Source organism: Heterocephalus glaber, unplaced genomic scaffold, assembly GCF_053883595.1.
Source record: "Heterocephalus glaber isolate CG9 unplaced genomic scaffold, H.glaber_assembly_v1.0 deba00001454, whole genome shotgun sequence".
NCBI classification, from domain to species: Eukaryota; Metazoa; Chordata; class Mammalia; order Rodentia; family Bathyergidae; genus Heterocephalus; species Heterocephalus glaber.
The window spans coordinates 10,603,681-10,629,238 of NW_028258303.1; the positions used below are offsets into that span (position 1 = coordinate 10,603,681).

Below are 25,558 nucleotides of genomic sequence, written 5' to 3' on the forward strand. Positions count from 1 at the left end.
TCCAGTTCTCTAAATCCTTTGCCATATAATAATTTTTTATGTATTTTAAGTTCCAAGTCTCATTTGATTTTTTTTCTGGAGTGCTAGGAATACATTGGATTATCAATAATTAGAATAAATGATCTCCTTTTGATAACTTAATTTAAAAAACTTTCAAATTGTTCTCTATATATCTTCCCCAATCCCTCCTTTTTATTTTTACAATTTCATTTTTAGATCTCAAAGTCCAAGAGTGAGGGATCCATTCAGGTCCACCAGGTCCTGCAGCCAGAGCTATCTGATGGTGTTCCTCAGATCAGCCTGCAGCTAAGTCATAGGAAACCTCGCTTGGATGTCATGAATTCAGCAGAAGACATCAGCAGTGCCAAGTGGGTAACCAGGTTGGCAAGTTTCCTTTATCATTGTAATACACATTGCATCATCTGCTCTAATATATAGGCCCACATATCTAGGTTTGTCTGCATATGTTTACCACTGAGTCAACAGAGTATGTAGATCAGCAAAAATGGTTAAGTTTTGAGAATTTTCTGAATAATTCTTATCACAGAAGATATAAGAGATATTGTTTTACTTTATGGATTTGAATGCTGAAAGTAAAGTATGATGAATTCACAGTTAAAGAGTTACTTTTCAGTTGCCATTTCATGGATCATTCCATGGAAAATACTATCTACAATTTAAAGTGGAAATCAGAGTTGTAACTTAAACCAACTCTTACACACTAATTTTGAATATTGCCTTTAAACCATACTACTACACATTATACATGAAAGCAAAATAATAAAAAAGCATATAATTTTCTTAAAACAGCTATAGTGGGACCTGAATTTTATTTACTCCTCATATACAGATATCTTTTAGAGAATTTCTTGTCTCTTATAAGAATTGAGAAGCTCTAGAGGAGTTAAAAAATGTTAAAGACTTTAAATGGGTAAATAATATAGTTAAAGAGCTTGCCACTTTATATTGCCTTATGAAAGAATTGGCATTTGATCTGGATCTAAAAAGATAAAGATAATTTAAATGGAAAGAAGAAGAAACCCGGTATATTTTAGACAGGCCAGGTAGGAGGCATGAGTGTGTTAGAAATAACCAATCAGACTTAGTTGGAAATGGGGTCGGAAGGTGGAGGTCAGGGCAATTCTTCTAGGACCTAGAATGACAGTCTGGAATATTTTTTGCATTCAATCACTCATTAACTTTCTAAAATTAATTTTATTGGTACATTTTAGGTATTCAATGTAATGACATTCATAATTGGAAATTTGCACCTTTACATAATCTCTCTTGGTTCTTATTTTTTCCCCATTCCCCTGCTCTCCAACCCCTCCATCCTTCCCTATTTACAAAGACTTTGTTTCCTTTTTTAAATTTTCTCACACTAATTCCATTCCCTTCTTTCCTTTCCCCTACCCCTCCCACTTCCCCTTCCCCTTTGCCCCTTTTCTTCCTATTTCACATTATCTATTATAACTTTTAGTCCTTATTTACACTTTCGGTTTCTCACACTAGAGAAACTATTATATATTTACACATATGTTCCCTATTTATTTCACTTAAGAGTATCGCCTCAATGTACATCCATTGAGCTATAAATGTCTCTAATTTCTCATTTTTTATGGCTGAATAATACTCCATTTTATTTTTTTAAAAACTATATTTTCTTTATCCAGTCTCTACTTGATGGGCACTTGGGCTGCTTCCAAGTTTTAGCTATTACGAATTGTGCTGCTAAGAACATGGGTGCACATATTTCACTGTGGTATGATTCTTTGGGGCAGATACCCAGCAGGAGAACAGTTGGGTCAAATGGGAATTCCAGTCCTAGTTCTTTGAGGTATTTCCATACTGATTTCCAGAGTGGCTGCACCAGTCTACACTCCCACCAGCAGTGAAACAGTGTTCCTGTCTCCCCACAGCCCCACCCGCATTTGATATTGGTTGATTTCATGATAGCAGCCATTCTTTCTGGAGTGAGATGGAATCTCAGCATTGTTTGCATTTGCATCTCTCGAATGACCAGTGATGTTGAACATTTTTTCATGTTTATTTGCTATTTCTACTTCTTTGTGTGAGAAATGTCTGTTCATTTCAGATGCCCATTTTTGGATCAGGTCTTTAAATTTGTGAGGTCTGATTTTTTTAAGTTCTGTATAGATTCTAGATATTAGACCTTTGTCTGAGGAACAGCAGGTGAAATTTTTTTCTAACATTGTAGGTTGTCTCTTTACATTGTTGGTGGTTTCTCTTGCTGTGCAGAAGCTTTTTAATAAGAAGAGATCCCATTTGTTGATTGTTTGTGCTAGTTTATGGGCAGCTGAGGTTTGGTTCATAAAATCTTTTCCTACACCAATGCCTTCAAGAGGTCTACCTAACTTCTGTTCCAGCTGATTCAGAGTTTCTGTTTCAAATATTTAGATCTTTAATCCATTTTGAATTTCGTTTAGTGTATGGTGAGACATATAGGTCTAGTTTTAATCTTTGGCAAGTTGAAACCCAGTTTATTCAGCATTATTTATTAAAGAGGCTCTCTTTACTCTAATGAGGGTGTTTGGGCCCTTTGTCAAAGATGAGGTGGCTGAGTATGTCTGGAGTTGTTTCTGCATTTTCTAATCTGTTCGACTTGTCCTCAGGTCTGTTTCTTTGCCAGTACCATGCTGTTTTTATGACAGGAGCTTTGTAGTATAGTTTCAAGTTGGGGGTTGTGATACCCCTGCCATGTCTCTGTTGCCTAGAATTGCTTTTGCTATTCTAGCTCTCTTCTTGTTTCAAATGAATTTTTGAATTGTTTTCTCACGGTCCTGAAGTATGCTGCTGGAATTTCAATTGGGATTGCATTGAATCTATATAACAGTTTTGAAAGTATGGCCATTTTCACTATGTTGATTCTTCCTACCCAGGGCAAGGGATGTCTTTCCATTTTCTGATATCCTCTTCAATCTTTCTTTTCAGAGTGCTAGAGTTTTCAGAGAAGAGGTCTTTGATTCTTTTTGTTAGGATGATTCTTCAGTATTTGAGTTTTTTTGGATGCAATTGTGAAAGGAATTGATTGCCCTATTTCTCTCTCAGTGAATCTTGTTCGTGTAGAGGAAAGCTATTGATTTTTGTGTGTTGACATTATATCCAGCTACTTTACTGAATTTGGTTATTAAGACTAGAAGACTTTTGGTGGAGTTCTTGGGGTCTTCTATATAAAGTATCACGTCTTCTGAAAATAATGACAATTTGACTTCTTCGTTTCCTATCTTTATTGCTTTTATTTATTTGTCTTGTCTAATTGCTATGGCTAATGTTTCCAAAACTATATTGAACGGGAGTGGTGATAGTGAACATCCTTGTCTTATTCCTGATTTTAGTGTGGAGGATTTCAGTTTTTGCCCACTTAGTATGATATTGGCTGTTGGTTTTTCATAGATGGCTTTTATCAGATTGAGGTAGAGACTATTCCATTTTTTGTAGGGTTTTTATCATAAATGCGTGTTGGATTTTGTTGAATGCTTTTTTGCATCTATTGAGATATGATTTTTGTCCTTGGCTCTATTGATACAGTGTATTACATTTATTGATTTGCATATGTTGAACCATCCATGCATCCCTGGGATGAATCCCACTTGATCAGGGTGTATGATCTTCTTGATGATCTTCTGCATTCTATTTGCCAGTATTTTATTAAGGATTTTTGCATCTATGTTCATTAGTGAGATTGGCCTATAGTTCTCTTTTTCGGTAGGGTCTTTCTCTGCTTTGGGGGTCAAGGTGATGCTTGCTTCCAGGAATGAATTTGGGAGTATTGCTTCCCTTTCAATTTCATTGAAGATTTTAAACAGTAGTGGCAGTAGTTCCTCTCTAAATGTCTTGTAGAATTCAGCAGTGAAGCCATCAGGACCCGAGCTTTTCTTAGTTGGTAAGTTTCTAATTTTCAATTTCATTGATTGATATTGGGTTGTTTAGAAGTTTTAGGTCTTCTTCATTCAACTTTGGTAATTCATACTTATCTGGGAATCTGTCCATTTCTTCTGTGTTTTCCATCTTATTGGCATATAGGTTCTGGAAGTAGGTATTGATGACCCTCTGAATTTCTGCTGGGTCCATTGTAATTTCATCTTTTTCATTCCTAATTGCATGGATTTGGGCCTTTTCTTTCCTTTTTCTGATAAGTTTGGCTAAGAGTTTGTCAATTTTGTTTATTCTTTCGAAGAACCAACTTTGGCTTCATTGATTTTCTTGTATCATTCTCTTAATCTCCTGCATTGATTTTTGCTCTGATCTTTATAATTTCCTCCCTTGTATGAGCTTTGTGTTTGTCCTGCTCTTCTTTTCCTAGAAGCTTGAGGTTCAGCATCAGGTTGTTTAATTGGGCTCACTCTGTTTTCCTAATAGGAGTATTTACCGCTATGAATTTCCCTCATAAGACTGCTTTCATTGTGTCCCATAGATTCCAATATGTTGTATTGTCATTGTCATTTAGTTGAAGAAACTGTCAGATTTCTTCTTTAAATTCCTCTGTGACTCATTGGTTATTCAGAACCATGTTGTTCAATTTCTATATGTTTACAAAGTTCTTGCAGTTTCTTTTGCTATGGATCTCCAATTTCATCGCACTATGGTCTGATAATATACAGGAGATAACTTCAATTCCTTTGCACTTACTTAAACATGTTCTATGAGCAAGTATGTGGTCTGTTTTGGAGAATGACCCATGTGTAGCTGAAAAGATTGTGTATTCTGATTTTGTGGGGTGGAAGACTCTGTAAACATCTGTTAAGTTCATTTGTCCAAGAGTTTGATTGAGTTCTAGTATTTGGTTGCTTATTTTTTGTCTAGTTGATCTATTGTGACAGTGGGGTACTGAAGTCCCCCACTACTATTGTATTGGTGCTTACTTGATTTTTCATGTCCATTAGTATTTGTTTTATATAGTTGGGCACACTAGTGTTTGGTGCATGTATGTTTATGATTGTCATCCCTTCCTCTTGTATTGTTCCCCTTACAAGGATGTAGTGTCCTTCTTTGTCTCTTTTAGTCCGTGTTGGTTTCAAATCCACTTAATCTGCAAAGAGGATTGCTACTCCTGGTTTTTTCCGGGTTTCTGTTACATGGAGTATTGTTTTCCACTCTTTAACTTTCAGTCTATGAGTTTCCTTTTGAATTAAGTGTGTTTCTTGTATGCAGCGTATTGTTGGATTTTGCTTCTTGACCCATTCTACCAGTCTATGTCTTTTGATTGGTGAATTGAGACCATTGACATTGATGGTTATAACTGAAACGTATTGACTTATCATTGTCATGACTTTTTATTTTTGTTGGATTCTCCCTCTTTGCGTTTCATTTCTTGTCATGCCCAATGGATTCATTCTGCCAGGCTTCCTGGGGTTGTGATCCTCATTATCTTTTCCTAGGATATTGTCTAAAAATTTTTGGAGTGCTGGTTTGGTATTCATGAAGTTCCTAAGGTGCTCTTTGTCATGAAAGTATCTTATTTCTCCATCAATTTTGAAAGATAATTTTTCAGGGTACATCAATCTGGGTTGGAGGCTGTTTTCCTTTTGGGCTTGAAATATGTCACTCCAAGCTCTTCTTGCCTTGAAGGTTTGTGTTGAGAAGTGTGCTGGGATTCTGATGGGCTTTCCTTTGTATGTGATTTATTTCTTTTCTCTTGCTGCTTGTAGAATTTTCTTCTTCTGTTGAGTGTCTGGAATCTTAACTATTATATGCCTGTGTGTAGTTTTTTTTTTTTATTTTTTATTTTTGTACCAGGGATTGAACTTGGGTCCTTGCGCTTGCACAGCAGGCAGTGAAACCACTGAGCTAAATCCCTGGCCCTGTGTAGATCATTTTTAATCAAGGCTAGTTAGTGTCCGATATGCCTCACTTATCTGTATGTCAAGTTCTTTTCCCCTGCTTGGGAAATTTTCTCCCATCACTTCTGTGAACAGTTTTCTTATGTCGTCTGCACTCTCTCCTGTTTCTTCATTGACTCTGATCAGTCTTATGTTATTCTCCTTTGCGTAAGCTAGCAGCTGCTGGATTGATTTCTTGTGGTCCCTTACTATTTTAAAGAAATTTTTCTTTTCCTGTTCACTAATTGCAACCTTATCTTCTATATCTGAAATTCTGTCCTCACATTGGCTCAGTCTGCTGCATAAACTTTCAATGGAATTTTTAATCTCCTGGAAATCTGTTTGCATTTGTTTTATGGATTCCATTTGTTTCCTGTGTTGGGATTCCATCATGTTCCTCAGCCCCTCTATTTTTTTATCTGTGTCCTCTCTAGATTTATTACTCATGTCTTGCACTATTTGCACAATCTCTGGTGTTATCTGAGAAATTATTTCTCATTTAATTTTTCCAGATCCTCTTTCATTGCCAGTTCAGGCAGTCCAGGTGGTTGAGTATCATAGTGTTCCATCTCGTTTCCCTTTGGGGTTGCTTTCAGTGATCTGGGAGTCTTGTTTTGAGACTTGTTTAAGTGTCTTCTCATTTCATCCAGAGGGGTGGTGGGGGAGGAGGGATGTGTGGTGCTGGTGCCCTTGTGGCTCACCTCCTGGGAACTAGGGCCAGTGGTATGGCTGCCGGGAAAGTTCACCTCCTCTGCTCCTCAGCACTAGGGGCAGTGGTACAGTGGTCTGGAAGATTCTCAGTCATTCTTTAATTGAACCAATATCCAACAGTCACTCTCTGGTTCTAGAAACTGCCTTAATGCAGGAAATGCTACAGTGTACAAAGCCTGTCAAGCCCTTGTGTTTATGAATCTGACATTCTAATGAAGGAGACAGTAGAGAAGCACAATAGAATAAAAGCCTGTGAGGAAAAAGATTTCAGCTCTAATAGTATTAAGAAACTAAGTTATTGTAATGAATCCAGTTAATATAATGAACTGACTCAAAGATCACTTTAGTTTGAGAAATCAGGGAGGCCTGGACTGAGATGTGAATGGGGTGGAGAAGAGAGTCTGTAAAGACCAAGGAAAGACCTTGTAGGCAGATGTTGCGGCACATGTAAAATAACAGGTAGGAGAAGCTCAGTTTCATCCTACAGGTAACCAAAAGCCTGTGAAAGTGTACAGAGAGAGGAGGGCAGTGGGCTCCAGGGGGAGTTGGTGTAGTCGGAAAAGTAGTCTCCCACCAGCCTGCAGGATTGGAGGAAGGGAGTTTCGCAAGGGGGAGGTAATGTTGGTTTCTTTGATGGATATTAATCTTTATTAATAGTTATGTATCATTTGTTGGAAGGACTTAAGTCCTACACTTGGGGAGATAGGAGAAAGGGGAATAAAACTTCAACAATTATCAACAAAGATGCATTTACTAAATACCCATTATGTATCAGACATTGTGAGTTGGTCTGCTGATAAAATCATAAATAAGATCCAGGCGCTCCTCTTAGGTAACTAGAATATAGTTTGTGGGGAGCTGTGCAGGAAAGAAAAGGGCACAGCTCCATGTGGCCACATGAGGGTCAGGAAAGATTTTGAACTAAGGTTTATAGGATAAGTAGAAATTCATTGGGCATGGATATAGAAGTAAAGGTGCTCTTCAGAGAAAAAGCAACAAGTGAGGACTTCCAGGGCCATGAGGATAGTTCATAGGAGAACTGCAAGCACAGCACAGACTCATATCTAGTGTAGAAGTAGAATTAGAGGTGTATTTTGACCAGCTTTCAATTATCACAACAAACACTTGAAATAAACCAACTTTTAAGGAGAAAAGATTTATTCTGGTTCATGATTTCAGTCCATGGTTGATTGGTGGCTTTGCTTTGGGGGCTGTGCCAAGGTGAAATATCATGATGGGGGCCTTTGTGGTGAAGGAAGTTGCTCACCTCATGGCAGCCAGGAGACTGATAGTGAGGAAGAGAAGGGGTTGTGATCCCAATATCCACTTGAAGGACACACCCCAGTGATTTCACTCACTTCACTAGGCACCTAAAGTTTCCACCACCTCCCAATCAGGCCTTCAGTATATGATCCTCTAGGGGACACTTACACAAAGCATAGCAGAGGATAAAGATTTGTTAAGAGACCAAATCAGTCAGATCTTGAAAGACTATTAAGGAGTTTGGATTTGTATCTTGAAATGACTATAAGAATACAGACAAGAAAATTATATAAACAGACTTGTATTTTATAAAAGATTCTGTGACAACAATGCAGAAGGAAGAAAGGGAACAGTAAGTAGCGTTGAGAGACCAACAAGGAGGCTGTTTGGACAATCAGTTCAAAGTACTAGCCTCCATTAAGTCATTGTCAGTTTTGGGGTATGAGGAGTCTTTGTCCTTTGGAGGGAGAGATTAAACTGTTACTTAGAATAACATCCAGAAAGATCCTGAAAGGCTTGGGCTTTTTCTCTGTTTGCTTTGTTAGTTAAGGAATGAACATATTGTGATGAATGAAATGTAGGCATATCTGTGTACTTAAAGGACAGAGCCAGCAGAGAGAAAGAAGCAAAGATTAAGGTCTTCCAGGGAAAATCGCAGAGACCAGGGAGCTATGCAGAGACAGCAGAGGAAGACAGTCATGAGGGAAGGTCATAACTGTAGAGGAATTAGCCTTGACTGTGAGGAAAGGTTAAGGAAATTATAAGGGACACATACAAAATACTAAGCCTTTTTAAAGTTGTCTAATACAGTATAAAATCCATTGTCAAGTGACAAGAGCTAGTGTAGATGTCTTACTCAGTTGTAAAGAATTATATCAAAAATGCCTTAAATGTAATAATGAAAAGAAAAATTCAGGGCCGGGAATTTAGCTCAGTGGTTTTGCCACCTGCTGCACAAGCTCAAGGACCTGAGTTCAATCCCCGGTACCAAAAAAAAAAAAAAAGAAAAGAAAAATTCAAATGTTTGCTTCTACATCACTTTAATCTATCCAATCAGACAATAAAGAAAAAAGTTTCCTACTCCTAAAAGTAGCAAGAGAAGAGCTTTGTGTTTGTGGAAGGAATTTGCATTTCTGAGAAACAAACCAAGAAATGAGTTTATGGAGGGAAGACACAGCAAACCATTGCTGTAGCCACTGTTTGTTCTTTTGGTCCTCATGTTATAGCCCCAGTTTAAAAAAATGCATAATTGTATTTATGAGGTTTGTGTATACTGTGTTAGTCACTTTCCTGTTGCTGGGACAAAATACCCAACCTTCTAATTTAAAAGAGTAGAGGTTTATTTTTGCTTATTATTTTCAGAGGATTCAGTCTATGGTTAGTTGGCTCTAGGCCAGACAGTGGTATGGCAGAAGGTCATGGCAAGGGAAAGCTGCTCACACCATAGCAGCCAGGAAGCAGAGAAAAAAGAGAGGAGCTGCCAGGACAAGAATATATACTTCCAGGTCATACCTCAGTGACCTGACCTCTTTGACCAGGCCTTAACTCTGAACATGAGACTTTAGGGAACATTTTAGATCTAAATCATAACAGGCACTTTCCAGTTTTTTGAAGTACAGCCCAGCCACCTTCCGTAGGACCATTCCATACTAAGCCATGCACCGCCATCATGCCTAAACATGTTTCCCGTCCATCATCCACCCATTGTATCTGCAGAGAGATTGTTACTTTTAACTTCTGGATTACTTCCTTGTGAGGTAAAGTATGAGGCAAATTATCAAAGTACAATTGGAAGTCATTAATACCAACTAAAATTAGATTTTAAATGCCTTGTATATCTTTAAAGTGACAGTACTTATTATACCAGTTTTATTTCTTCAAAAATGAATTTATGAAGCTATTTTCATTTGTAATTATTTGTCAGAACAAGCTGTTTAGTAGTTTATACATTTTTAAGTTAAAAATGCATAAAGATGAGAGAGGGTTTATGTGTTTGTATAAAATATACATACATCACCACTTTCTCTAAATCCTTTCAGGTTTCTTCATAACAGCTTATTAGTTGCTCCAGTCTTAAAGACTGGCACTGTGTACTGAGAACATTGTCTTACCTCTATTCTTGGATATGATATTTGCATTGTCTTACCAAATCTTTTTCAAGGAATTGTCAAAAAATGTTGAAGTTGGGCTTTTCCTAGTATTGAGTTTTTTAAATTGCTCATTGAAAAGGGAAAAAAAAGCAACATCTATTCTTGTTTGGCTTATGATCTGGTAAATCTAATTTATTTCACAAGAAAACAAAATTATGCTGTTTGCAATTATTAAAATCATTGTAACACATTTATACCCAGGGAGTTGGTTTTAGCAGTTACCACAACAGTTAAAAATGCAGATAAGACCAGGAAAGAAGGAACGCTTAGTACTAAAGTTTCCTGAATAATGAAGTACCCTGTGATTTTTTTAACAATGGGGTAAAGGTTGACTTCTAAGATTTTAGAGAAGTCATTTTTTTTTGCTAACAATCTTTTTTTTATAACTTTGAATTGTATGGGTCAGACTGTTTTTCCCCCAGTTTGACTCGCTTCAGTCTTTTTTGTTTTAAACCTTATACATAGTCTCATTTCTTCTTGAGCTATAATGAAAATATGAGTTATTATCACCGTGTTGATTATTTTTCTGTTCTTCAGCAGGAGTTAGGTGTTACTACTTTTAGATTTTTATCTTAAAATAATATTTGATGAATAACTTGTTCCTTATGTTTCTATACTTACAACTGGTATTAAAAATATATAAATGATCATTTTTTAAACTCCCATAGAATCCTTCTCTCTCCAAAAGGATTAAGAATAAATATTTTTTATTATATTAAAGTTCAGCAGAATGATCTATTTTGTACTGGATTCAGAGCCAAAGACCAAAGTTCTTAGTGACATTTTTATTTCATTCAACAAAAGCAATTAGCTAGTCTATCTATATTACTTAAAACTGGCAACAATAATTCCTAAAATACTACTAGGAATTCTTTTTTTGTAATTAAAGAATACTTGTTAATGAAATTCATAACAGACTGAACAGCACAATTTTAACCCAACATATGAATTTTGAAGAAGAGCATGCCTGCCCTTGCCGGTGTAAATCACATGTACAGGTTTACTGATTTCCTAGGCCTTGGCAGAAATACAGTGTCTGTTGGAGAGGCGCACCCTTAGGCAAAGCTTGGACTTCCCAGTCCTCACCAGCCAAGGCACTCTTCTCTGACTCCTCTTAAAGGTATTGGGGGAAATTATCACAAAAATTGAACTGTGAATATTACCTAGTATGTTAAGAAAAAGGCCATTTAAAACTTCTTCCAGAAGGGAAAGTTACATATCTATACGAAAAAAGGAAAAGGGAAAGCTCTGTATTGTGTATCAGCATTTGAAGTGTTGAAATGATTTGAAGTTTCAGAGATAGCTTTTTGCTGTTTCAACAAGTGAAATAGATACATGAGCTTTTTTGTGTTTCTAGCGTGGTATTATAATACTCATTTTGTTATTTTTAAATTTTAGAACTTAAATAGAGAAGAGGGTTAATATTTTAGTTTTTTAGATTTTTAAACAGTATTTATTATAATGTTTTATTTCAAAGATAATAGATTTCCTTACACGTGTGATGTCCTTTAAAACCCAAGGAAAATCCCTAGTTTTGTTCTGGGTAAAGACCAAACAGATCAGATCTTGTATTATGTGATTCCATCTATATGAAATGTCCAGAAAAGGCAAATTTATAGTCGTGGAAAGTAGTTCGTGATTGGCTGAGGCTGGGGTGTAGAAATGGGAATTAAATGTAGATGCCCTGAGGGATCTTTCTGTATCACTTTAATGTATCCAATCAGAAAATGAAGAAAAAAGTTTCCTACTCCTAAAGGTAACAAGAAAAGAGCTTTGTGTTTGGAGAATGAATTTGTATTTCTGAGAAACAAACCAAGAAACTAGATTATAGAGGGATGGCACAGCTAACCATTGCTGTAGCCATTGTTTGTTCCTTTGATCAGTGTTTGTTCCTTTGGGGGAATGAAAATGATTTAGATGTAAAATGATTTAGAAATAAAATAGTAACACCACTTGATAAAGTTACTAAAAATTCATTGAATTGTACACTTAAATAGGTAGATGTTGTGATATGTAAACTATACCTCAGGGATATTGTTTTTAAATACTCATACTTGGATTCAATCTTACCACTAAAAAAATCAAACAAACGTTCTGGTGAAGAGGAATTGGTGTACTTTAACAAGACTGACTCTTGATTGCAGAGTAATAAAATACAACCATTGTTATATAAAAAAAAATGCTATCCTCAGAGAGTACTGTTGTATTACATTTTAGCAGAATTCGGTCCTTTATACTTTTCTTCCAGTATCACATCTTAGTGATGAAAAATAAAGGTCAGGTCATCCTAAAAGGTGATTCATGAGGAGGGAGAAGGAAAAGGGGAAAAACACTTTTTGTTTTCCCATCCTGAAGGATTGATTCCAGCTTGTAGCTTTCTGTGCTACCACCAAAAGTTAGTGATCAGTACTTCTGGAAGATAGGGAAACAGAAAGAAAAATAGTGTGGGAGTCTGTCTGTCTTTCTATCTTTGTCTGTCTGTTTCTCTCTGTCTCTGTCTCACACACACACATGCACACGCACACACACGCACACACACCCCATAGGTCCATAGTTCACATGCAGATGACCTGTCTGGTATGCTCCTAGTATTAAGGTGAGCTTTGTGACTCTAAGTGTCATTAGGTCTGAGTGTCAACAAAAGCTGGTGGTCTCCTTTCAAGGTGAGAGTCCTATAGATACTTTGACAATTAATGAAAACTTTATAATTGCCTCTTACATAAAGAGACTATATAATGAAGAATGTTTAAAATGCTTTCATTTTCTGTAATGGGAATAAATAAATAGGTATCACTGTGCCAGTTACTTACCTAGTGTAATTATGATGAAGCATAGTCAAAGGAAACATCCTTGCTTATCTCACAGACGTGTTCTTAATTTGATAGATAAATGAAGTAACTAAATCTCTTTTCAATGTATATTAAAAACAAGTCTTTTGAAGAGTGTGCTCTGGCTGAAAGAGTTGTTGCAGTCTGAAAGTGCTTTCTGATCTATTTCTTCCCTTTTGTCGGTATGTTTGAAGGTATGTTTTAATTGCTTAAGGAGTACACTATTTAAACATTTAAAACATTGCTGATAAGGCTTAATTTCCCCTTTACTCCCTGGCTGCACAATTTTAGTTCACTCTTCTCTCCCCCAGGGCTAATGTCATTGCTATTGTAACTTTGGTTATACATTCTTCCAGATTTATTTTCATGTGTACACACATATATTTACACATTTTTCCCTTCTTAATTAAAAAAATGTTTTCTTTGTGCTGGTTGTATTGTGATAATGTGTAATGATAATTTTGAAATCAATATCTTGGACCTCAGCTCAGTTCTAGGTATCTAATGCCTGCCAGAAAATCTCCACTTCTGCATTTACCTTAACCCGGTGTTCCCAAACAAAAATCATTTTCTCCTCTTTTCCTCTTGACTCTGCTGTATTTCATTCTCTCAATTATCAGGCATAAAGCTTTTATATCAGGAGTCACCAAATCTTGTTAGTATTTCCTTCTCAGAGTCTTCAACATTCCTTTCCCTATTTTTCCCCTCATGATCTCAACCCTAATTTAGGCCTCCATTACCTTATAGTTAGATAATTGCTTTATTTTCTCCATTTCACCAATCGACACTCATTTTCTCCATATAAATTATTCCCATGTCTCCTCTGTCTTTAGCTCCTAACTATATCTGATGGCAACTAAATCTATTTCTCTTCTCCCAAATTTTCCACAGAGCCTTACTCATCAGTCACTCTGACTAGCAGGTGTGGCTTCTCTGTCCCTCAGAGAGCTCAAACCCTTCCCCTGCCCCAGCTCCTGCCATCAATCCATAGCCAACTACTTCCTCAATGCTCTTTGACAATCTCACTCTCTACATTTGGCCCAGTGATTCTACTACTCCTTACCTCCTCTGCAGACCCTGAAGTTTAAAATATCTCACTCTTGCTCAGTCAGTTTTATGGCTTGCTTCTGCTAGCCTACAAAACACCCCTTGTCCTCTGCCTTCCTTTCTAGTCCTCTTTCCCTCAACTCTGTGTGTTAGCCAGCTCTCCATCACTGGAACACTGGGACAAGATACTTGGGATAGTCAGCTTAAAAGGAAGAAAAGTTTCATTGGGGAGCCTGTAGTGGCACTGTATATCATAGCAAGGAGTGCATGGCAGAGGAGGCCTGCTCACCACATGATGGAGGGTGGAGGGGTCAAGGACCCAATAGCCCCCCTTCAAGGACACAATCGCAGTGACCTCACTTCTTTCCATTAGCACCCTTGTAGTTAAGGTTTCACACCTCCTAATAACACCCCAGTGGTGACCAGTCCTTGGACACATGAGTCTTTGGGAGACATTCGAGATCCAACCTACAGCACTGTGCTTCCCTTTCTTTGATTCCTATAGCCAACACATAACATACACTTTTCATAATTTTCTTTGTTCCAGATGTTTTCTTCAAGATCAAATCATGTTAGATTTTATCTTGTATTTGCTCTAAAAATTATAACTTTTTTTGGCTATATCACAGTTTTATCAGGTAGCCTTGTACAAAGAAAAACTTTTAGGTCTGAAGAGTGACCTTGGATAAAGAAAATATAATGCTGAGAAGGTTATTCATTTCCTAAATGTTTATTGAGTTAGCTGAATTATCCAAGATCACATATTTAGTTGACAGGCTAAGACTAAATACAGGTGTTCTGATTATCTTACAGTTGTTTCTTGCCAGTCTTCCACCTCATGTTACTTTACCCTTTTGTGTTTATAATTTTTTTGTTTATAAATTTCTCTCCAACCTGACTGTAAGGCCCTGAAGCAGAGGACTGTGTCTTACACATCCTTGACATCCACAGCAGTAGCTGGAAGCATGTACTCAGTTGCTGCTCCCATAGTTGTTATTGTTGTGATGTTGTACGTTCCTGGTTTGGCTTTAAATTTCACCACCTTGAGACAAGGGCACTGATGTGTCTTCATCTAGCTGATCTAAACCTCTCTGAGATTGAAATCTGACTCTAAAATAACAGAATTTTTGTATGTCATGTTCTCTCTTGTAGTCCTTGGAAAGTACTAGCCTAAGAGAACCCTATTCTGTACACTCTTAGAAATAGAAATCAGGACAGCTGTGCCCTCTCAATGTCCCCACTTAATTGCCCTTCTATCAATAACCTACTGGTTATTTATGTAGGAGAAATCCATTGTGTTCTGCCAGGCTCGGGACAGAAAGTTTGTCTTGTGATGTTTGCCCAACAAAGAACACTTCACATTTTAGTAATGTATTACAGTAATACATTTCATAAGAACCAAACTTTCAGCCGTATGAATAATGAATTAATATTCAATGTTAACTGTACCCACTGCCCTTCAAGCTATCTAATCTATTAGCTCTTGCTATCAAATATGACTTCCTTCGTTTCTGAAGCCCAGCCAGCAAAAGCCAGTAGACATAACTACCCTGTGTGTTTGTACTTCATAAAGGGCACTCCAATTACTTCCTGAACATGTGTGTATTCCCTATAGTGTTCCACTCTTGGCTATTTGGAGCCAAGTTTCAGGATTTTTAGCTATCTAGTGAAGCTGAAATGAAATTAAGATACTTAGCTACAAGATTCATAACTATATCATCTGCAATTTAATTTGAAAATTTGCCAAGTATTATAGTTCTGCTGACCCACACCAGGCTGTTGCGGTTGCTCTCACCCAAATGAGGTAGAGTTTAAAGCTGCCTTGCAAAAAGCGTATTGTGAATTTGACCCCACAGATCTCCTACAGAACCACCATTTTCTGAGTGGTTGCTGCTCTTTGGCTTTTATAACCAAGATTTATAGAAAAATATATTTGAAAAGACCCCAAGCTCCCAGGCTGGATTAGAAAAAAAAATACCTAGTACTAGTATATCTCTGCCATAGCTTTCTAATCTTCTGGACCAACATTACCTGCCATAATAAATATCCCAAAGTCTTAGATAAACTGTTTCCCATAAGCTAAATATCTTTTGAAAATATTTTCTAGTGTTTAGCTTCAATCTTTTTAAAATGAAAATCTCCAATCTTCCTGTCAGTGTTTTGATTATTAAAGTACAAATAATTTGCAACCCATTTACCAAAATCTACCCCCAATATAATTGCTATGACTACTCAAATTTTGCTTTCATAAGGATCCAAACTTCAAATTAAATAAAAACTTTTTTTTCTAATTCTTTTTATAGAATGAGTTATTGATCAAAGATTTGGTAAGGTAATGGTAAGATTGTTATTCCTTCAGTTTATTTCTCGTGTCACACAAACCACTGGGGAATATCTAGACTGCTGTGGTCTTAGCTAGATTTATTTTAGTAATTCAAAGTCAACAAACTCTTACTGGACACATTCTATGGAATGCACATTATGCACTGGGCTTTGGGGAGGCAGAGAGTACTAAGGAAAGGTTTCTGACTTTAGGAATCTCACAGTCCACTGAATGAAATAAACTTATAAGTGGTTAATAAGATGTAATAGAGGTACATTTACAAGTGACTTAATAAAGGTGTTATCAAAGCAAAGAGGACTTCTCATTGCATGAAGTTCAAGGCATTTAAGAAGTCCAGCTCAACCTGCCTTCCTGACTTACTCTTTCACCATTTCTTCCTATATTCAGGCTACATTATAACTGCATTATTTTGAATGTATTGCAGTGTCTTTATACCTCTATATCTTTGCTACCATTGTTCCCTTTATCTGGAGTGACTTCTCCCACTTTGCCAATGGTCAGTTTAAATATCTCTTCCCTATGAAGCTCCCTCTAACTCTTATTTCATATACATCATATCCTGTAATATGTGTTTTAGTGTCTTCTTTCACATAGCATGAGTTTTGCAGCTTCTTCCACATTATGGTATGTTCATGGGGTGAATGAAAAATATAGTGAATGTTTAAATTTAAAATATTTATTACAGTAAAAAATATATTGCCATTAATCCCCCTCAAAATACTCCTCCTCCCTTCAAACACACTTATCTCATTGCTCTTGCCACTTTCTGAAGCAGTTCTGGAAGTTGTCTTTACTGAATGGCTTTACAAAGTATGATTAAAAATATGGTGAATGTTGCTGCCGAATACCATCCAACAGGCAGGTTTTGTAAAAATATTATAATATGTCCTTATCTACCTTAATCACTGGATCTGGTACCATGCAACTCTGGCTCTTCCCCAAAGTCAAAATGACCATGAAGGGTAAACTAAGCATTTTGAATCAGGTAAGGACATTGAGGCAGCCATGACAGCGTAACTAAAGACACTCGGGATAACTGCTTTTGAAAAATGTCAAAAATGATGGGATAAGTGTGTTCAAAGGAAGAAGGAATATTTCGAGAGGTATTAATGGCAAAATGTGTCATTTACTGTAATAATTTTTAATTTTAAAACACACTGAATTTTCAGTCACACCTCATTATCAGTACTTCATTCCTTAACTTTCAGTAGTATTTCATTGTAGGTAAACATTACATTTCTTTATCAGTTCATTAGTTCATTTACATTTGAGTTGTTTCCATGTATTGACAAGTAGAAATAGTGCTAGTATAGAAATAGTGCTATACAGAAATCTGTCATAGTTACTTTTTTTATTGCTGGGACAAAATACCTGACATCCAAAGTTAAAGGAGGAAAAGTTTATTTTTGCTCACAGTTTGGAAAGGTTTCACTTCATAGTCAGCTGGCTAAAAGGCAGGGCAGCATGGCAACAGAGCATGGCAGAGGAGAAAGTCCATGGTGTGGCAGGCAAGAAGAAAGCAGCTAGCCTCCCTTTCCCTTTTTTATTCCATCTAGGCTACGAGCCTGTTGGTTGGTGCCACTCACACCCAGGGTAAGTCTTCTGTCTTTCAGTAAATCCATTCAACCACACCCAAAACCATGCCAAACCAATCACTGAGCTAATCTAGTTCTCACACACCCATAATCCAGGCACCTCCCAAAAGCCTCACCTATGGGTACATGAGGCTTTGGAGGACAGCCTCAGTGTAATAGAGAAATAAACGTACTACAGCATAGTCCAAAGATTTTATTTCACAATAGCAATCACAGAAGACTGCTCTTTGGCTCCTGCTTCACAAATCCACCAGCGTCACACATCTGTACCCTTGCTCTCTGCCTTCTCTCTTTTATTACAGTGAAGAAACCAAACTTATACCTCCCTGGGATCAACCTTTGTGCTTGTACTCCAAATCCCATTTCTTCTCACTCCAGTGACTGCCTCTCTCCCCTGTGACATCAGTTTCTCCTTTTCTCTAGACTATTCTCATCAGCAGAGAAACATTATAATACCTTTCAACTTTTTTAATCCCTTCCTAGAAACCATGTCTTATTCTCCTTTAAAGCAAGGCTCTGATAAAGGATTATATGTACTTGCTCTCTTCATGTCCATTTCTCCCATTTTTTTCTTCAGCCCACACACCACCAGATTTGTTCTTAGTAAGAACAGCAACCTCCATTTTGTCAAATCCAAAAATAATACTCTACTCTTCTCATTCTGTTCTCTCAGCAGCATTGAACCCAACTGATCGCTCCTTATTGAAACATTTTCTTTGCTTTGCTTCTGCAACATCACACTCACCTGGTTTTCTTCTTACAAGACCAAAAGTCTTGCCCTCATTTGTAAAAGCTTTCTTCATTTTTAGACCTCTCAAGCTTGGAGTCCCTCCAGGCTCAGGCCACTGACCTCTTCTCAGCATATATACATTGCTGATACTTTCATCCAGTGACATGGTTTTAAATATCATCTTTACCCACATGGGTAAAAATCAAAAATTTTTGACAGGATTAGAGCCGTGTTTAGGAAGATTGGTTCTATACAGTCTGGATTTAGGGTAGGAGAGGCCCAAAGCAGTAAAGCCTGTTAGGAGAAAAAGCTGTAATGTAGAGGTTAAGCAATAAAAATGTAAACAGGGAGAGGTGAAAAAGCATGGCAGGGACTCATCATGGTAAGGGGCTCCTGCACAGGGAAGGAGGAAAGAGAACAGTATGTCATTTACACTTCAGGTATCACTTGGTTTGACCAAATTCTGTACTATTTATCTCTTTCACATAGAATGATTTGAAGTCTAGGATGATATTATTTCCAGAGGTACTTATAAAGAGTTCAAAGTTATTTTGCTAGGGTATTTCCAGACTTTTAAAATTGGATCAATTTATGCTTTTAAATTGTCTTCCTGAAGTAGTATTTGGAGAGTTCTAGAATTATAATTTCAATGCATATTATTCTACTTAGTGTTTTTACTGTACATATTTAAGGTGTGAAACAATTTTGATATACATAGTGAAATGCCTACTATAATATATTTTCTTATTTTGAATAATAAATCCATTTAAGTGCCTATGGGCGGGGCAGTTGATTTATTAGCCTTATTGCAAACCAAATTTGTTTTCTAATTTATTTGAAACTTCTTTTTCTAATATATTATTTCCTCATTAAAAGTCCATAAGAAAAAAGCTTTTGGTGTCATTATGAATTCTAATAATGCTCTGTACATGAATGGAGCTGAGAGGGATTAGAAACACACATGCATAATTGTTTAGCACACTGGGGCTAAGTTTCTGATAAGTTTCATTAGAAAGGATTTTTAAAAAATCAGATTATTTAAGATACACTTGAGATTTTGATACTTTAAGGGTTAATACTATGATTTTTTTTTTTAATGTTACCTGCTCTTGGTAACACAAATAATTACTACTTCTTATTTTCCTTTTAAGTACATTTTCACTTATTCCTTTATTGGGTAGCTTTAAAACAAAGTATTCCACTTTGTGTTAAAGTGAATTAATTTTACCATCCAGTGCATTGATATTGAGAGATTTCATGCTTGAGCTCAGGAGTTGATGTCTCAGAAATATGAAGAGTTTATCTGATGTCCGTGGACACAGAGGCAGCCAGTTTGTTACCATATCACACTGAACAGTTCTGACATTCTCTGCAAAAGCCGTCCCGAAGCCCGTTTCTCTTCTGTCAGGAAATATCATTTATCAGGGTGAAAGGTCACCTGGACAATTTGAGACAGCTGATCTCAGGTGTGGCAGCAGCTGTTGTGTGGGCCATGACTTATTTTGTGAGAACAGAAACACTATTATCTGAACTCCCAGGAGAGATTTGGAGAAAGTTATGCCCAGGGACTCCCATTCCAGGAAAATGTGCTCAAAGCACTTATTTATTGGCAATGATCACTAACTGAGAGTCCATCTGGCAAAACTGTGGATTTTTCCCTGTCCCAGAGCATTGGGGAACAATTATGTAAGTTGTCTCAAATAATCTATTTTTAATCACTTTTTATGGAAACTTTGTAGTCCCTCAGTTGTTACAAGAATTCACTTAAAATAAAAACAGAGAATACTTCTGCATGAATCTCTATATATCTGTGTACTTCATGTACCATGAATTATCACTACTTATATTTGGACTTCAAACGAATACTTACTCCTTCTGGTGTGAAGCTCACTTTCTGCACTGACACTGATAGGCCCATTGGCTGGTGAAGCAGGGAGCGCTGAACCAGCCTCCAACATCCAGGCTTCTAAAGCTCACTTCACCACAGCAGCTTTCTCCTACCCCCATCACTGACTGTTCGTTGGGACTTTAGAATCTGAATAAATGAACTTCATGAGCCATCTGAGAAGTCAACAAGCCTACTCAGATATATTTTACTGAAATGAGCCCATATGTAGTTTTAAAAGCAAAATTCATCATTAGAATTAAAGAAGTAGATCTTTGGTACCAGGGATCGAACTCAGGACTTTGCACTTGCAAGGCAGGGAATGGAACCACAGAGCTAAATCCCCAGTTAAAGACGTAGATCTTAGTTAAAACAATGATGTAATTTCTATTCCCATGGGATTTGGGATTTTTTTTGAGCAATTACTAGTATAAACTAGATGAGTCTAATTCATAACTGAGGAAACGCATTTGACTTATATTTATTATCATTATAATTTTTGGCCTTGAATAAAGTAAGTGTATTTATTTACTGTTATTAAATACTATTCCTAACTAAAAATTCTTTATTCCAGATAGATCGAGCCTGCTCTTAGTGTCATTCTTTTGCTTTCTAAAATAAACCTTTTATAATACTTTATAAATATTCTCAAAGAAATACTCTGGTGTCTCTACATAAAATCCACGTAGAGACCACTTCCATAAATTAATTTTTAATAAGAGAAATAAAATTAAGAATAGATTTTAAAACAGGGAAGCAGACTTTGTGGAGATGAGAAAAGGAGCTGGAGATGGGGAGACAGGGAAGGGAAAAGAAAGTAAAAGAATAAAAATGTACTATAAATGTGCCTATACTTCATGATGAATATATTTACTATGTATCACAAACATATGCTAAACAATTTTCTTTAAAAAGAATACAATTTAAAACCGATTTTCCACCTTTTTTCGTTCCACTTTCCTCTTTTCTTTAGCACTCCACCCCAACTACTTCCTTCCCCCAGAACTGCAGCTGACTCCTACCACTGACATACACATGCACAGAAATAGTGTCGACTCAGAGTAGCACAAGAGGTTTACAATGGCTCAGTATACATGTTGGGACAGCTACGATAAGACTGTATGGAGATATATATATATGTATATCTATGAGATATATATGATATATATATATGTAAGATAGATAGATGATAGATAGATCACTGATAAAAAGGAAGGATTCCTTACTTCCTGTAACTAATTGATGATATGTGTAACAGGATAAGTATAATACTGCATTGTGTTGAAGGGCTGTTGGGTGATGGAAAAGCTATGAACATTGGCATTCAGATCCTGGCTTCATGGGAGCCACTGACTGGCTGAGTGCACATGTTAATAAATTCAGTCACTTCCTCATTTCCACATCTGTTGTGGTGACACAGCATAAATGTGCAGCCAATGCTAGTTGCCTTACCTAAGCCACCCTCCATTTCCTTTTTCCTTTTTTTTTTCTTTGACATTTTGATGATAAATATTTTCTTGTGGTACAGTCAGAAATTTACTAGTGTTCTAACAGATCGTTGGAGCAGTAGTTTAAGGAATTACGCTGCTTTACAGCAATGCCAGAATATCTAAATGATATGTGTCCTAAAAATCTTGGCTTTGTGATTATGAAAAACATCTCATGTCAGAGTTAATCATTACCATTTATAAACACTATGGAGTGGCTTGTGGAGGGCATTTTTCCTAATGTACTTTACAAAGATTGATTTAAAATAAAAATATAAACATAAATATATGCCCAAACTCTTGCCTGTGAAGCACCTTCTTACCAAACTTGTAAGAAAGAAATTCTTTTAATATATTATTATGTCTTAGGAAATAAATCAGTTTGGTTTTAAAACAACATCTGAGATGAAACTAATGTGGCCAAGAAATGGTTTTGGTTCTTTGGTTGTTTTTAATTGATGTTGAAATTAAAGCCAACGCAGCCACATCATTGTTGGAGCAGTTGTTGCTCTTGATAGAGCAAGGACAAACACGGAGATTACCAAACACTTGGCACCTGCTGAAGAAGTTATGTAAGAAAATTAGAAATCTGCAAGCCATGTAAAGTGTGGAAAAGGAAATAAACAACCCGGGATAAATTGGGTAGTATACGCTGCTTATGAGATTTCAGAAGTTTTGGGTAGAATCTTACATTTTACATCTCTGTGATGGCATATTAATGTACAATCCAGGTACTTTATTTCTTATGTTATTGTCTCGAAGCACTTGGTTTATCTTAAGTGTAGCCCTACTGTGAAAAATGTGGAAAAGTAGATAGAAATATTGCTTGATAAATGTTATCTAGTTGAAGGAGTTATGCTTTAGACCAATGATGGTGAACCTATGGCACATGTGTTGTTTCTCTATTAAGACAAAAGATGTTAATGTATGAGTTGTTGTTGTTTTGTCTAAACTAAAACCTCAGTATTCAAATTGTAATGTTGGCACTTTGCAATAATAAGTGGATTTGGGGTTGCAGTTTGGGCACTTGCCTCTAAAGGGTTCATTATCGCTGCTTCAGAATCTCTGCAGCAGTAATTGATTTATTCATAAATTCACTCAACACTTATTGTCTGTTCTACATAAGTGCTATAGGAAGGATACAGTTATCCTGGAGAATTTACCTTTCAAAAGGACAGTAATATATAGAATAAAATAAATGAAATTCTTCAGGAAGAAAGATAAATATGAACATAGATACAAAGGACTATATGAGTTCAAAGGAACAAGAAATTTCTTCCAACTGGCAGAGGTGCAAAGTGTGAGGAGAAATTTTCCCAGAGGGAATGCAGTGGGAGATTTTTCAGAGAAAATAGCATGAGCAAATGTTTAGGTAGAAAAGTTCAGAGGAAATTTGAAAAGAGTGGCCCAGGCCGCTGGAGTTGTTCCCTTGGGAACTGAGCCTGAGCAGTAAATTGGTCTTAATTAATGGAGTCTCAGACCTCATATTAAAAAGGATGGGAAACAAGGCATGGTAGTGCATACCTGTAATTCTAGCACTCTTGGAAGTTAAGGAAGGAAGATCACAAGTTCAAGTCCACCCTAGGCAAGTTATCCAGACCCTGTCTCATGCAAAAGGGGGTGGGGATAGCAGTGGGACTGTAGCTCAGTCCAGAGGCCCTTGGTTCAATCCCCAGTACCAAAAAAATAAATAGGATGGGGATCATGTAAGAAATAGTTGGAAATTATTGAAGTTTTGAGCAGAAGAGTGAGTAAGGAGATGGCAGTCACCACAGGATATTTATTGTAACAGTGTAATGCATGCATTGGAGATGGGGTGAGTGAAGGCAGCTAGAACAGCTGATGTAGGCACAATGATCAGACAGACATGGCAGTGCAATCAGTGGATTTGGTTAAAGAGAGAAGACGAATGAATAAAGATGACTCATGGCTCATATCTGATTCATAAAGAGAATAACATCCTTAACAAGGAGGGCCAGGAGGAAGAGAAACCGGAGATAAAATGATATGAGTTTTTTAATGTGTTGACTGGGATAACAGTGCTAATGACTATTGAACATTTATAATTGCTCAGCCCTATTCTGTATGTTTTGCATGTATGTTCTCATTGATTCCTTATGGCAGTCTCAGAGCTTCTCCACAACCTGCCCATCATGATGCAGTCAGGATTCAGTTCCCAGGGACAGAATTCCAAAGTCCAATTTATTGAGTCCTGGTTCTGAATGGTATTGGGTTTGGAGGCAAGAGTAAAAGAAAAGGAGAGGCAAATGAAATAAGAATGGTAATTGGGGAAGTTTGGGAAATTCCCAGGAAAGATCACAGAGAACCAAAGATTTTCAGAAAACTAAAGGTGGCTGTTTCAGAAACATTAAGAGTTGCAGAGGGTCTAAGCAAAAGCAATTAGATTTAGTGGCCAAAATGTACTGGTGGCCTTAAAAGCAGTTCCGGAAGAGTGTGAAGTCCAGAGTCCATTGGCACAGGCTGGAGGAGTACTTTATGAGGAAATGGAAGTGGCAGAAGCAGATTGGAGTAAGTCTGTCAGTGGGAAGGAGGGAAATGACAATGCAATGCCAGAGAGTAGGACTGGAGAGGAAAGCACTGTGAGGCGTGGAGATTCCTTGGTGTTTATCTGGGGTTGAGGGGCAGATTTAAGATGCAGGAAATGACAGACCTCTTGCAGAGGAAGGAGAAGGGTAGGTTCTATGAGGAGGACCCTTTTCTGAGGCAAGATATGTGTTTGGGGTGGGGAAGGGTAAGTGGAACGAAGAAGACCAAAGGCACCCCTGTTTGATGATCTTGACTTTCTCAGTAAGTTAGGGAATAAGGTATTTAGCAGCTGAGAGAGGTCAGGGTTATGTTGCTAGAGAGGATTTGCAGTGGTTACTGTGGAAATAGAGTGAACACTCAGTTAAAGATAATGAAGCAAGGTTGCCACACACAGTATTGTGGTTCATGCTGAGGTTAAGTAGCATGAATGTTTAGTATATCTAGGTGCCAGTGTTCTGAGACTTTCTTTTGCAATGTTTAGCAAGCTGACAATAGACAACTTGGGAGCCAGGATTTTTAAAGGGCGAGGAAGCAGCAGATGCTGGTAAACTTGCTGTCTAAGTGCAAAAGGGAGTCAGGAAAGTGTGTGCCTTTTCTAAGCTGCATCCCATTGTATTGGGGGCTGGTTGTTCTCTGCTGATACTGCAAAATAAAAGGAGCTAAGTAGAGAGCTAAGTGAAAAGGCGGAGCAGTGCATGAGGGAAGAGTGTCTGCAGCTAAGAGGGCTGCACAGAGAGGGGCTCAGTGAGGAAGAAATGTGGCCAGGCTCACCAGATCTGCACAAAGGTAGTTAAGTGACTAAGGATTCCAGCAGTGAGTGAGATAGACAGAAGGGGCTACAATCCAGGTACAAATTTATAAATGATCATCAAAAAATGATAAAAAACAAAGAAGACATTTTTATAAACAGACTTGAAAAGTAGTGTAATTACAAAGTTATAATGTTAATGGATTTATATGAATAACCATTGACATTCTAACTATGTAATAAGGTATGTTAGAGAAATATTGATAAAAAAGACTCAATTCATCAGGATAGATACAGACAGACAGAAATACACACAGAGATTGAAATTGTACTTCCCTATAACATTTTGAATGTGTTAAATGTAAATTATAGTTCAATTCACA

General features: G+C 37.0%; 1 protein-coding gene across 8 annotated transcripts in view; it reads left to right on the top strand.

The window, feature by feature from the left end:
- Positions 1 to 25,558, top strand: part of Fam13a (family with sequence similarity 13 member A) — a 324,922-nt gene that overhangs the window by 209,769 nt on the left and 89,595 nt on the right. For 6 of the 8 annotated variants that reach the window (XM_021261074.2, XM_021261071.2, XM_021261073.2 and 3 more), the window contains one exon: positions 217 to 380. In XM_021261074.2, coding sequence (XP_021116733.2) covers positions 217 to 380 — 164 coding nt within the window. The remainder of the gene's footprint in view (positions 1 to 216; positions 381 to 25,558) is intronic. The other 2 variants (XM_021261070.2, XM_021261072.2) reach the window with 1 other exon arrangement.